At 35.9% G+C, this 13,701-nt stretch overlaps 2 protein-coding genes across 2 annotated transcripts; both read right to left on the bottom strand.

Annotated features, from left to right (window-relative positions):
• Positions 1 to 834: 834 nt before the first annotated feature.
• Positions 835 to 1,578, bottom strand: LOC133329395 (uncharacterized). Its single transcript, XM_061537868.1, has one exon. It carries the CDS (start codon positions 1,576 to 1,578, stop codon positions 835 to 837), a length of 744 nt encoding a protein of 247 aa, XP_061393852.1.
• Positions 1,579 to 11,758: 10,180 nt separating this feature from the next.
• Positions 11,759 to 12,490, bottom strand: LOC133329405 (uncharacterized). Its single transcript, XM_061537878.1, has one exon. It carries the CDS (start codon positions 12,488 to 12,490, stop codon positions 11,759 to 11,761), a length of 732 nt encoding a protein of 243 aa, XP_061393862.1.
• Positions 12,491 to 13,701: the final 1,211 nt, after the last annotated feature.

Raw genomic sequence — 13,701 nt, 5'->3', positions numbered from 1 at the left:
TATTTTTCTTAACCTATGTACCAAAAACCATGAATGTGCTCGCAAAAAAATTTTTCAAATTTTTTTAATGGAATTTTAAAAGAATTTTGTAATTACCCATATATATATATATATATAGCTCTCGTAAATTAATAGTGGCTCATATATATTAACAATATATGCATTCGATGGAATCCAATTTTGACACACTTCAACACAATTCGGTGAGCTGAAAAAATTTGAAAGTGCAATGGATTGTGTGTCAGAATGCAAACCTATGGGTCCCGGATTTGGAGCAGGAACAATAATTCTATAGTGTATTTCTCACACCCCATCCCTTCCTCTAGATGAAATTCATCTGAAGACATCCTTTCCACAATATAAGATTCGTTTGAAATCACCTTACATTCTAATCAACACATGAGGATACATATGGCAACACTAAATAACTAAGGACCACTAACCACTGCACAAAATGTAGGGAGGCGTTGTTTCTAATCATCGCTAGATGGCAGCACCATCTAGGATTGGCTACAGTAGACCAATAATCTACTTTACTGGAATATGAACAATGATTAACGAAACTAACACAAGAACTAATCGATTAAGATGAACATGATTTGTGAAAGACCTAAGCTGCAAAGGGGAGTAACCAGAGATGGATGATCAGTGGTAATCCATTTTTTTCCACATAAAGAATTTCGGATAAAATACCATTCCCACCACAATATTTCCTTGATTTTACCCAAATAGAACGTCGATATAAGTAATGTTTTTTCTATCATTTATTAATTTTTGGTATAAAATATGTCCATATAGTCAGTCTGTCACATAAGTCCGAAATTTCATATGAGTTTACAAACGGAAACGACGCAACACAGAGGCTGGAAGATAAGTAGCACTGGTGGCAGGATTTGAAGCAGCGGCAACAGCTGGTTCAGATGGTGCAACTGGAGCTTGTGAGGCAAAATTCAAAGCTGGAGCAACACCACCATCAAAATGTTGAGTTTTACCACCCAAGGAATCGTATTGATCTTGGATGGCTTTTTGAGCATTGACAGCATCTTCAGGAGTACGATACTTAACAAAATGTACTTCAGGTTTGTGATTGACATTTTCATTATTATTCTGCAATTTGTTGGCCAATTCTGAGAGATCAGCTTGTTTATGAAGAACATAGATGGCGGTTTGTTGTTCAGCAGCTTGTTTGGTCAAGGCGAGAGCAGCATCTTCCAAACCATTATTTTCAGGGCCCTTAATGAAAATAACACGAAGAGCTTGTTTCATAGCATTAACGAGCTGGTTGGAGGCAGCGGGTTCATTGAAGTCTTCATCGTTGGCAGTAAAAGTGTAGAATTCCTTTTCAAGTTCAGTTTGAACGGGGGCGGTATTAGATGCAGCACCAATATTTTCCGAGGGACCATATTCAGCACCGGTAGAAGCAAATGAGGGAACAGCACCAGTCGAGGAGCCTACATCAAATGAAGGAACAGTATTAGAGGCAGCACCGATATTACCACCACTGCTACCAGCTTGATAATTATAGCCAGATTGAGCACAGGCAGCAGCTACCAAACACAATACAATGAAGCAACGCATCTTCGTTGTTTTCTTCTTTTGATATTCGACTCGCTGTGATGTCTAAGGTTGAATGATACCAATTCGAAAACCCTTTCACTTTTTATATGATTTTCAGAAATTGTGACAAAATTGTAGAAGTTATTGGAAATAAATTGTTAATGAAGTCATTAGAATATTCATTAAATATATTGCTAGAATTTTTAATGGAATATCATGGCAATTAAAATGAATGATATCATGATGTCTGGGCAATCGAAAAAAAAATTTATTGCACTATGTAAAAGCGAAAAAAACGTTCACTTCTACTAAATAGTACCACTTTATGGCTTAATTGACCAAATGCATTCACTTAAACGTATTTAAAGTTAATATTCTTCATATATGAATGAAGACGTTTTATTCTATTTAAGAGGATATATCGAGGATATTATGTAAATTGTAGTTATGGAACATTCAGCGAAAAACTGTTATAATGGACCAAAGGAGTAGTTCTAAAGATGCGTGCAATATCCCGAAATAGAAGAAGCTTTGGAATATTTGTAAGGATAACTGTGTGTTGTGTGTTGCCTCTCCACAATCATTCAGTGCATTGAAGAGTAGTATAATTTACAATAGAATATTTGAAAACATTTACAATAAAATAATTTTCGATTTACATTTGACACAGCTCATTTGTTTGCCCTAAGGATAAATCCGATAGAAAATAAATTTTACGTGTCATCCAACCCTATTCGATTCATTTTGTGTGGAAAAGTATATTCTTTCATCGCAAATATCAAGCCAGTAAGCTGAGCAATATAGTCGGACGGGCCGACCATATGATACCCTAAGTTTCTGCATATCTATATTCCGAGTATGTTTAATATGTCGCGATCTTTGCACTCTCATGACTGATTGGAAGTCAACAGCTTCTCTGCGGCATCTTTTCCGACTTATGTTTTTCCGGTGTAAACAATTGCTAAGATTCATATTTTGTTATTTTACAAAAAAAATGTTGGTTCATTTAACCCGTTAAATATTGACAATTCAGTGATAATTAAACCATTCAAAATAGTTTACCAGATCGCCTTCCCCATGGAAAATTTGTGATGTTCGGCTTATAATTGTGGCGTGTATAGCGACTAGATAACCGAACAAAAACAAAAGTTTTAAGCACAGTTCAGAAAATCTGATCATCATCGAAAATTATAGGTGTTGTACTTGACTATAACAGGAACCTCATTCAAAATTTCCTAGCCATCAGCGCTACATTCCCGTCCTCTAGTGTGGTAATGGCAATGCAAAACAATATCAGAATACATAGACTGCTGTGAGTATTTAAGTAAAATTCACTACCCTTGGATATACTATCTACTTCTCCGGTCTACGTCCTTTAGGAGAAAATATATACGCCATGAAATACAAGTTTTGTATTTTTTCACACAAAAGTCAGAGATTATTTGACAAGATAAATATGGACCGATCTTCGCCAAACCAGTCTTGCTCTAAAGTCAGACCCCTTTCTCTGTGTAAAATGTCGATATGTTCCGGTCAAAACCAAAAAAGGAATTTTTTTTGGCTATTTCATTGACCGATTATTACCATTTTTTTCTAGAACCTGCCCTACATAGACTCAGCTAGTCGAGTTATGACGACTAAAGGATGGGTCTATGGGCAATATTTTGTGGCGTTACACACACGGAGCTTTAATAGTAATAATAGTCATGTAAAGTATAATTGCAGTCTTTTCGTTTGAAAAATGCGGCTAAAAGTACCGAAAATTGAGCAGGAGCTGTACATGGGGGCTATGTTAAAACCATGGATGTATAATAATTGTCTATATAGAAATACCAGGTTCTCCAAACACGAGATACGAAGTTACGGTCATTGTAGTTGGATGATGCGGTTAAAACATCGAAAATTGGGCGGGACATCTATATAGGAGTTATATCAAACATGGAATGAAAGCTTTCTAAACCCCGAAAATACAGGCTTTTCGGCATTCCCTCAAAACACAAAAAATTGGGCGTGGCTTTATATGGGTGATATTTCAAAAATCGACCTATAATGATTATTTCGAAAACCATCCAATCTCCAAAACCTTGAAAAGTCACATAAGTGGCTGTAATTTTGCATTCTGGACTTCTGTTGAATACACGACTGATTCTGCTTCTCAGAATTTGTTCAATATAGATCAATGATTTTTATTTGCGGTCATACAATGGATCTAACTTCCAAAGGAATGGAGGAACCAAACTATCGTTTGTCTTATTTGTGGACAAGTTCTATATTTTTTCTTTCAACATAGCTCCCATATAACAGAACCTTCCGATTTCCAGAATTATAAACTTGTCCGCAATTTATTATTTTTACTTTTTATACCCTACACAACTATGTTGTCAGGGTATTATAGCTTTGTGCAGCCCCAAATGTTTGTAACGCCGCGAAATATTGGTCCTAGACCCACCTTTAAGTATACCGATCGTCATATCTCGACTAGCTGAGTCGATCTAGACATGTGTGTCCGTCCGTCCGTCCGTCCGTCTGTCCATTATAATTTGTAAACACGATACAGGCCACAGTTATGGACCAATCTTCACGAAATTTTGCATGTAGGATGGGTTCTGGCCAATGAAGACCCCTATTGTTTTTGGAAAAGATCGGTTAATATTTAGGGGATGAAATGGACCAAATACTAAATTTTTGTCGGTTTTTCTGGTCCCTCCAGAGGCCACAATTATGGCCCAAACACCGCGAATTTTTGCATGGAGAAGGGGATCGGGCCAGAGAATAAGCATGCATGTTTTGATAAAGATCGGTCAATATTTAGCGGGTCAAATGGACCCTGACTTTTGTGTGAAAAATGACAAAATTTGTATTCTATGGCATATATATTTACTCCTGGAGGATGTAGACCCCAGGAGTTGATAGCACATCCAAGAGGAGTGGTTGGCCTTTAAATTGATACCAAATATAGTGATGTATCTACTCAGATGTGGGAGTTACAGTCAAATATTTACAGGTGCTTACGTATTCAGATATTATTCAGTAACCCATTACCACATTAGAGGGAGAAATATCGCGCTGATGGCTTTGAAATTTTTCATGAAGTTCCAGTTATGGTCAAGAACAACGCCTATAATTTTCGGTGATGATCAGATTAAAATTTTGGGATGAAATGGACCGAAAACATAATTTTTTGTGTGTTTTCGAGTAGAGTATAATCCGAAAATCACAACACAACCCACCGTGAAGGTAATCTGGACAAGTAATTAGAAGGACTGTACTGAATATTCGAAAAAAGTAAGGAAGAGGTGTTGTTAACCTCTAATCGGACAAGAGGGGGCAAATATCACGAAATATTACTCAGACTCGGAATAAACATCCTCAGAAAGTTAGAGTTCGTGGTAGTTGTGTAGGGTATCGCATGGTCGGCCCCGTCCGACTATACTGCTCCGCTCACTGGTTTTATTTATAATATAGTTTAAAATGGATTTTCTAACTGGATCGCAAATCTTCATTTTAGACAAATTATTCGCTGTAGTAAATTTCCATTTAAGATTGGAAACTTTATTTCAAGTCAGTATTTCTACGGTGAAATATATATGAATTTCCGCCTGTCTACGTCTTTTTTACTCCTTTTTGTATTCCCTTTTCGTTTAACAATTCCTACGACTATTATTTTATTGTCATTATTTACGATATGTTGTTATTTGTTGTGACTTTCGTGTTCATATCAATCATGATGTATACTACATTACAGGATTATGTTTACTGGTAATAAGAACAACGAATATCCTTTCATATGGTGCATTACGGGGAACCCCCATTTTCGGTGTCAAAAAAATTCATTTAGTTTTTTGATTTAATTCTACACAAGTTCAAGGATGTCCCTACAAAATTTCAAGTGAAAATCTCAAGAACTCTTGAATATATAGCCGATAAACCTATTTTTCTCGAAGTAGTGTTAGTTGGGTCAAAAATAGTCGAATTTTGAAAACAATTTTTTCAAAGGTCTGCCATTTTGTTAATACTTGAGCGAAGTCAATAATTCTATTTCATACGAGAGCCAGACATGTACTCCTTCTAGCACCCTTGGTATTTCCGAATTCCGATGCGCCGCCATCAAAAATAAGGACTTTAATCACTAAAGACCAGAACAACCAAATTGTGCAATTTTGGTTTCTTCTTTCTTCTTTTAAATCTTCAATTATATATGCGTAAAGTTACAAATCTTTACATGCATTGGTATTCATTTACCAACCCAATAAAAATCTTGAAATTTTAAAATCGAGAATGGGGGAGATTCCCTTAAGCACGTTTTGTAGTACTGTAAAGGGTATAATAAATAATAAAATACACCAATAGCAAAGATTATGTATGTGTGGACACAATCATTTATCAATGCATCCCAAAATAGTAGAATGGCGCCACAATTACTAAAAAATCCAACAACTTTTTCTAAAAAAAATGAATGGAAAACATTCACTTCTTTATCACATTAGTCATGTTAATTAGCAAAGAAGAATATTCTAAATACCTTAAGTGGAAACCTTTTTCAGAACGTTTTTCGTCGCCAGAAGATGCTATTAAAGCTTGCAGTTACCATGTTTTGAGGAAGGGTCTCTCAATCGGAGTGGAAGAAGTATTTAAAAATAGTTTAGAGCGTATGAGAAAAATACATATAATACCCTATAAGACTACCACACAGTTTCTGCGGATCTATATTACGAGCCTGGGTAATATTTCGTGATATTTGCACTCTGTTGACCGATTGGATGTCAACAGCATCATTTGACCTTCCATGACAACACAAAATTATCTATAATAAAAATATTGTTACTGACTTCAGTTCATTATACCCTACACAACTATGTTGTCAGGGTATTATAGCTTTGTGCAGCCCCAAATGTTTGTAACGCCGCGAAATATTGGTCCTAGACCCACCTTTAAGTATACCGATCGTCATATCTCGACTAGCTGAGTCGATCTAGACATGTGTGTCCGTCCGTCCGTCCGTCTGTCCATTATAATTTGTAAACACGATACAGGCCACAGTTATGGACCAATCTTCACGAAATTTTGCATGTAGGATGGGTTCTGGCCAATGAAGACCCCTATTGTTTTTGGAAAAGATCGGTTAATATTTAGGGGATGAAATGGACCAAATACTAAATTTTTGTCGGTTTTTCTGGTCGCTCCAGAGGCCGCAATTATGGCCCAAACACCGCGAATTTTTGCATGGAAAAGGGGATCGGGTCAGAGAATAAGCGTGCATGTTTTAGCGGGTCAAATGGACCCAGACTTCTGTGTGAAAAATGACAAAATTTGTATTCTATGGCATATATATTTACTCCTGGAGGATGTAGACCCTAGGAGTTGATAACATATCCAAGAGGAGTGGTTGACCTTTAAATTGATACCAAATATAGATGTGGGAGTTACAGTCAAATATTTACATGTGCTTACGTATTCAGATATTATTTAGTAATCCACTACCACATTAAAGCGAGAAATATCGCGCTGATGGCTTTGAAATTTTTCATGAAGTTCCAGTTATGGTCAAGAACAACGCCTACAATTTTCGGTGATGATCAGATTAAAATTTTGGGATGAAATGGACCGAAAACATAATTTTTTGTGTGTTTTCGAGTAGAGTATAATCCGAAAATCACAATTTGATCCGAAATTTAATCTGGACAAGTAATTAGAAGGACTGTACAAGAGGGGGCAAATATCAGGAAATATTACTCAGACTCGGAATAAACATCCTCAGAAAGTTAGAGTTCGTGGTAGTTGTGTAGGGTATCGTATGGTCGGCCCCGTCCGACTATACTGCTCCGCTCACTGGTTTTATACTGTAAATTTCATAAAAATTAATGAATATAAATATATAGTTTGTTTTGGAACTGTGTTTGGGCAGTGGAATTTGACGTAGAATATTTGATTCTTTGACATAATATACCTTAAAATTAAATTTCATGATACTTTAACGCGCTTAGTCGAAAAGAGTACTGACAAATGTCTTTGAAAAAAAAAATACAAGAACATTTTGAATTTTTTGTTCAAAATGTAGGACTCTATATTCGTTATATATATTATATATACAGATTTATAGTGTTCAGTGACTTATGATAAAAATTTATGGAGAATATTTTTGTTCCTTATACCATCCTCCTAAAACGATATTTTGTGAGAAAAATATGTTAGATTAGGTTGAAAAGAGGGGTGGATGATACCACCACATGTCCAACATGAGAAGGACATACACATAAGCCAATTGAGGCCTGTTGTGCCCTCTAAAAATGCGGAGAAAGTTTATATTAAAAACATTTAGGGAACCCCACCCATTCTCGATTTAAATTTTTCAAGAATGGGCTGGTAAATCAATACCAATGTTTGTTAATGTTTGTAACTTTCCACATATATATTTGAAGATTCAAAAGAGAAGAAAAATAATTTACAAAAAAATTTTGTAATTGTTTTGTTGTTGTTTTTTGTAATTAAAGAGAAGTCCTTATTTTTGATGGCGGGCATGATAACTCCGCACTGGAACATCGGTATCCGAAAATTCCAACGGTGTTAGAAAGAGTACATGTCTGGCTCTCGTATGAACTAGGATTATTGACTTCGCTCTAAAATTAACAAAATGGCGGACCTTTAAAAAAATATTTTTGGAAAATCGCCGATTTTTGACCAAAAACCAAGTTAAAAAATGAGGAAGATCTTCACCGATTGGCTTTATCCTAGTTCATACGATAGCTATACACTCACAGAGAAACTTGTAAAAATTTGGAATCGATTGGGTTATTAATTTTTGAGTTATTGTGCCCGTCATTCGCAAAAGAGAAAAACGCGTTTAAAGTTTGAGAAGCCCTTTAGCCGTCACTTGATACTGACACAATAAATCGGCTATATTTTCAAGAGTTCTTGAGATGTTCACTTTAAATTTTGTAGGGAAATTCTTGAATTAGTGTAGATTCGAATTAAATCAAAAAAAAATTGACCCCGTGAAAGGAGGTGTCCCCTTAATCTTGGAATTCCGTGTTTTTGCGAGTTCCTTCAATCTTCTCCATTCATACCCTCTCAGATCAGGTAGTCCGTGAAGTGTGTCATTTCCCAAGAATTGTCTCCGAAGGCATGTAAATGCTGGGCAATGGTACAGGAAATGTTCCAGCGTTTCACTGTCTTCCCCACACGCTCTGCACATCTTGCTATCTTCGCATCCAATCTTGAGTAGATGTGCCTTCAGGCTGAGGTGTCCCATCAGAATACATGGTTAGTTTTGTCTTCTCTTAGGTCGCCCCAAAAGATTTTGGTGATTTTACCTGTCCCCTCATTATCCCAAAGGGTTTTGTGGGTCTCATTCGCCCATTCCCTCATTTCTTGGCGTGTTTCGCTAAAGGGTTTGGCGGTATTCACATCTATTGTGGGTTGTGCAGTAGCATTCCTGGCTAGTTGATTTGCCTATGATTCCTTGGTAACCCGGTACCCATATAATTCGTACAGGTCGTTGTTGTGACAAATCATTAATGGTATTTATACATTCCAGTACAGTTTTGGATTTAACTGTCTTGGAAAATATTGCCTTTATATCTTGCTTGCTGTCCCTATTAATATTTATTGTATTTTGTCCTTGGTTTGAAATTAACCAATTAAAATACTCTGTTATAGCTTGAACCTCCGCCTATAAGATCGTGCTGTGATCTGTAAGATGAAGAGAAATTTCGGTAACCGGTTCTTCGATAAAAAGTCCCAGTCCAGTTTTTCCTCGTAATCGAGAGCCATCCAGGCGGTATCTGAACTACCAGGCGGCATCTGAACTAGTGTTCCGCTATTCCATTGTTCTCTATTTGGTATTATAGTTTCGCACCGTGTCACTACTCTCGTTTCAGGTATGTGGTCTGAATCAAATGTATTGAAGGTTGACTCAGTAGTTGCCTGTAATATGTTTTTGTGCGATGTGTTGTGTCCGGTGACTATTCACTCGTCCATTGCGTTAAGTCTTAAGGCTGCAACCGCCGCTTCATATTTTATTTAGATGTCTATTGGATGTATATATAATATTATCTCCAAGACCCCAGTTGGTGTTGTTCGCATTGCCCCACATATTCCACATAGGTAAAATCTAGTAATAAGTACGATTTTAACCCTAAAATGATTTTTTTCAGATTTTTGAAGTTTTTTGAAGTTTAGGCTAATTTTTGGGTTTTAGTCTAATGAGTCTTATATTAAAACATTATTGCGAATATTTCTGTAGAATATTCTGAGCCGCTTTAAATCCATTTTGAATGAGTTTTCAATCACTTCAGGAAAAGGGGGTTAAAATGTTATACTAAAATATTCATCAGCGTTACATTTCCGCCCTCTAGTGCGACAAAGACCCCGATAAAGTTTAAGTATAACTCTCACATCATAATACGTACATCAATAAAATGGATAATCATTAATGGTAAACCAATCCTCTTTGATATAGTATAAACTTCTCGGGTCTATATTCTTCAGATTCAAATATATACGGCATGGAATACAAAATTTGCAATTTTTTACACGAAAGCCTGTGACCCACTAACAAAAAGAAAACTGACAAAAAGAAAGCTTGTTGGTCCATTCCATTCCCTAAATAATAACCGATCACTACATTGCAATAGGGGTCTTCTTTGGCCTAAACTGAACCTATATTAAGGAAGATTTGTTCAATAGATATACAATTTAGATATACCATACCATTGTTTGATTTTTATACCCTTCGCCACACTGTGGTATAGGGTATTATGTATTTGTGCATATGTTTGTAACAGGCAAAAGGAATCGAGATAGACCCATTGTTCACATTCTGAGTCGATTTATGCATGTCCGTCCGTCCGTCCATGTATTTTTGTGAGCAAAGTACAGGTCGAATTTATGATCCGAATTGGATGAAATTTGGCACAGCCCATTGGATTGACCCAAAGCTCCCATATATATTTTCGTCCGATTTTAGGTTAATGGTGCACCGAAGTCCTTGAAAATCATTAGATTTGCACGTGTTTTGGCATAGCGTACTGAATTAAGTCGAAAAAGATGTGTGCTAAATTTCGTTAAAATCGAAGTAGCCTTGAAAATCATTAGATTTGCACGTGTTTTGGCATAGCGTGCTGAATTAAGTCGAAAATGATGTGTGCTCAGATTTAGATATAGCTCCCATATTGAGTTTCCCCCGATTTTAGGTAAATGATGCACAAAAATTCCTGAAAATCATTATATTTTCACGAATGAAAATCGGTTAAGATTTAGATATAGCTCCTATATATAGTTTCGTCCGATTTTAAGTAAACGGTGCACCAAAGTCCCTGAAAATCATTATATTTGCACAAATTTTGGTATACTGAATTAAGTGTAGAATGACACCTCCTATATATATTTTCGTACGATTTTATGTAAATGGTGCACTAAAGACCCTAGCTAGGCTGATTAACACAACGTACTAAAGTTAATATAAATTAATGTCTGGCAAGTTTGCTTGAAATCGGTTCAGATATAGATATAGCATAGCTTCCATATATAATTTCGACTTATACATGTTAATTGTACACCAAATAATCAATGGGTGTTTGATTTGTTTGTGTTGATCGATTTACAAAATTTAGCATAGGTTGCAGAATGACATGTGTAGGGGTTGATGTTAGTCGGTTTGTATATAGCTAAAGAACACATATTTAAGTTCGTTCAATTTCATGTCAATGTACCTTCGTAAAGGCGACGTCTTTTAGAATACATATGTAGAATATACCCAAAATGATGAAGGCTATCATATAGTCGGCCCAGTCCGACTTTACTTCTTTCCTTACTGGTTTAAAATATTTATGGTCCCAATATTGATCCTGCGTTCTTTTCGGGTTTAGAAATATTTTTTAGAAAATTTTTAATATAGGTACATACTTTGACATTGCCCACATATAAAGACCCCACGCCATTTTCCCTATGATGAAAGTCCCAACGGAATTTCCCATCATAACACCAAATATCGGTCTATAGTTTCATAGTTATCCTATACCAAAATCAATTGACAATATATTAGGGGACCTTCGTTTTTAATTTAGCCAGCTTTTGGCTTGATATTTTAGAGGAGTGACCTTTACACCCATTAACCCAACTATTCCATAATATAATAAAATCCTTAATTATTTTTTTAAATCGTATATTTTTAACAACAATAACAACCTAGACAACCAAACATTTACAAACGGAAGCGACGGAAAATAGAAGCAGGCAAATATGTGGCACTAGTGGCAGGAGTTGATGCAGCAACTGCTGGTGCAGGAGCAACTGGAGCTTGGGAAGCAAAGTTCAAGGCTGGGGCAACACCACCATTGAAGCTCTGGCTGGTACCACCCAAGGAATTGTATTGTTCCTGAATGGCCTTTTGGGCGTTGGCAGCATCTTCAGGGGTACGATATTTGACGAAATGAACTTCAGGTTTGTGGTTGACATTATCATTGGCATTGTTCAATTTGTTGGCCAAATCGGAAAGATCAGCTTGTTTGTTGAGAACATAGATGGCGGTTTGTTGTTCAGCAGCTTGTTTGGCCAAGGCGAGAGCAGCATCTTCCAAACCATTATTTTCAGGGCCCTTAATGAAGATAACACGAAGACCTTGTTTGACGGCATTGTTGAATTGATTGGAGGCAGCTGGGTCATTGAAATCCTCATCATTGGCGCTGAAGGTGTAGAATTCCTTTTCCAATTCAGCTTGAACGGGAGAGGTATTAGAAGGGGCACCTACATTTTCGGAAACTCCATATTCAGATCCAGAGGATGAAAATGAGGGGACAGCCGATGAGGCAGCAGTAAAGGTGGGTGCAACATTAGAGGAAGCACCAATATTACCACCACTGATACCAGCCTGATAATTATAGCCGGATTGAGCACAGGCAGCAGCTACCAAACACAAGACAATAAAGGCACGCATTTTCCTCAGTTCTAGTTTAGTTATTGTTAGTTATTCTATTAAAATCGAAATTAGAATGATTTTTATTCAATAAACATTTTATTTTTATACACATTTTGTTTATTTTTTTATTTTTAAAATTTGCTTTTAGCTCTGATGAAATATGCATGATCACAAATTTGTGCATAGATATTGGACATTATTCGATTTGTTTTATTTTTTTCAATTTGCCATAGTTTAAATTATGGTTCCGTCTCACCATTTGATTGGTGCATAATAATTAATTAATATTGTTTTTTAATGATTTCCTCTAGGTTATAAATCAATCGGTTGAATTGGTGTGAATCTATATGATATTTGTAAATTTCCATAGTTTGAAGAAATGATGACAAAACCTAAACGAGAGAAAATTGAGGGTGTTTTAAGTTCATCATCACATATATTGATTTTTTATGTATATATTGTAGAAATATAGCAATATTAATAAATTCACCAACAAAACACCATCTGTCATTCACTAAAAAATAAAAAAAACAATTCCACAATTTGCATAAACATCTATGGATGACAACAGCAACACCAAATTCAATATTTATTGTTGCTATTAGCTTTGCTCCACTACTGAATATTTTTGAATAATCAATATTTTGCCATGTGCTCGAGTTAATGATTTCGAATACCATTTGTTTTTGTAGATTTGATTTATATAAATAATTTTGCTATATTTTAAAATGATGATAACGATGATAAAAGATGCCGACATGCACAAATTAGCTGTGTTTTGGAGGAAGTGCATTATGCAGTTATTAAGAAATAATTTGAAAAATGTCATATCGTTTTTAATTTTTAATAATTCTGTTTTAAAATACATCTGATAGAACTTTCAATTTTTTTTTCATTGTCAATTCCGATAGGATTGCGGTTGTCTGTTCGACTTGTAGATTTTTTTCACTGTATACTTAACCAACACTTTTGATAAATTAAAAAGACAACGCAAGTGGAAAGGATTGTTAAGTTCGGCCGAGGCGGAGTTTTTATACCCTACACAACTATGTTGTCAGGGTATTATAGCTTTGTGCAGCCCCAAGAGTTTGTAACGTCGCGAAATATTGGTCCTAGAGCCAACTTTAAGTATACCGATCGTCATATCTCGATAGCTGAGTCGATCTAGACATGTGTGTCCGTCCGATATAGTCCGATATCGTCCGAATTTGTAAACACAGTTATGGACC

The sequence above is a fragment of the Musca vetustissima genome, unplaced genomic scaffold, assembly GCF_032173495.1.
Source record: "Musca vetustissima isolate MV318-11 ecotype Yass unplaced genomic scaffold, APGP_CSIRO_Mvet_v1 utg17689, whole genome shotgun sequence".
Lineage (NCBI taxonomy): Eukaryota > Metazoa > Arthropoda > Insecta > Diptera > Muscidae > Musca > Musca vetustissima.
The sequence above is the reverse complement of the archived record's forward strand: the minus strand, read 5'-3'. Positions and strand labels throughout refer to the sequence as shown.

What these genes read in the sequence shown, in the direction of transcription:
- LOC133329395 (XM_061537868.1), bottom strand. Translation starts at nt 1,578, where the DNA reads ATGCGTTGCTTCATTGTATTGTGTTTGGTAGCTGCTGCCTGTGCTCAA.
- LOC133329405 (XM_061537878.1), bottom strand. Translation starts at nt 12,490, where the DNA reads ATGCGTGCCTTTATTGTCTTGTGTTTGGTAGCTGCTGCCTGTGCTCAA.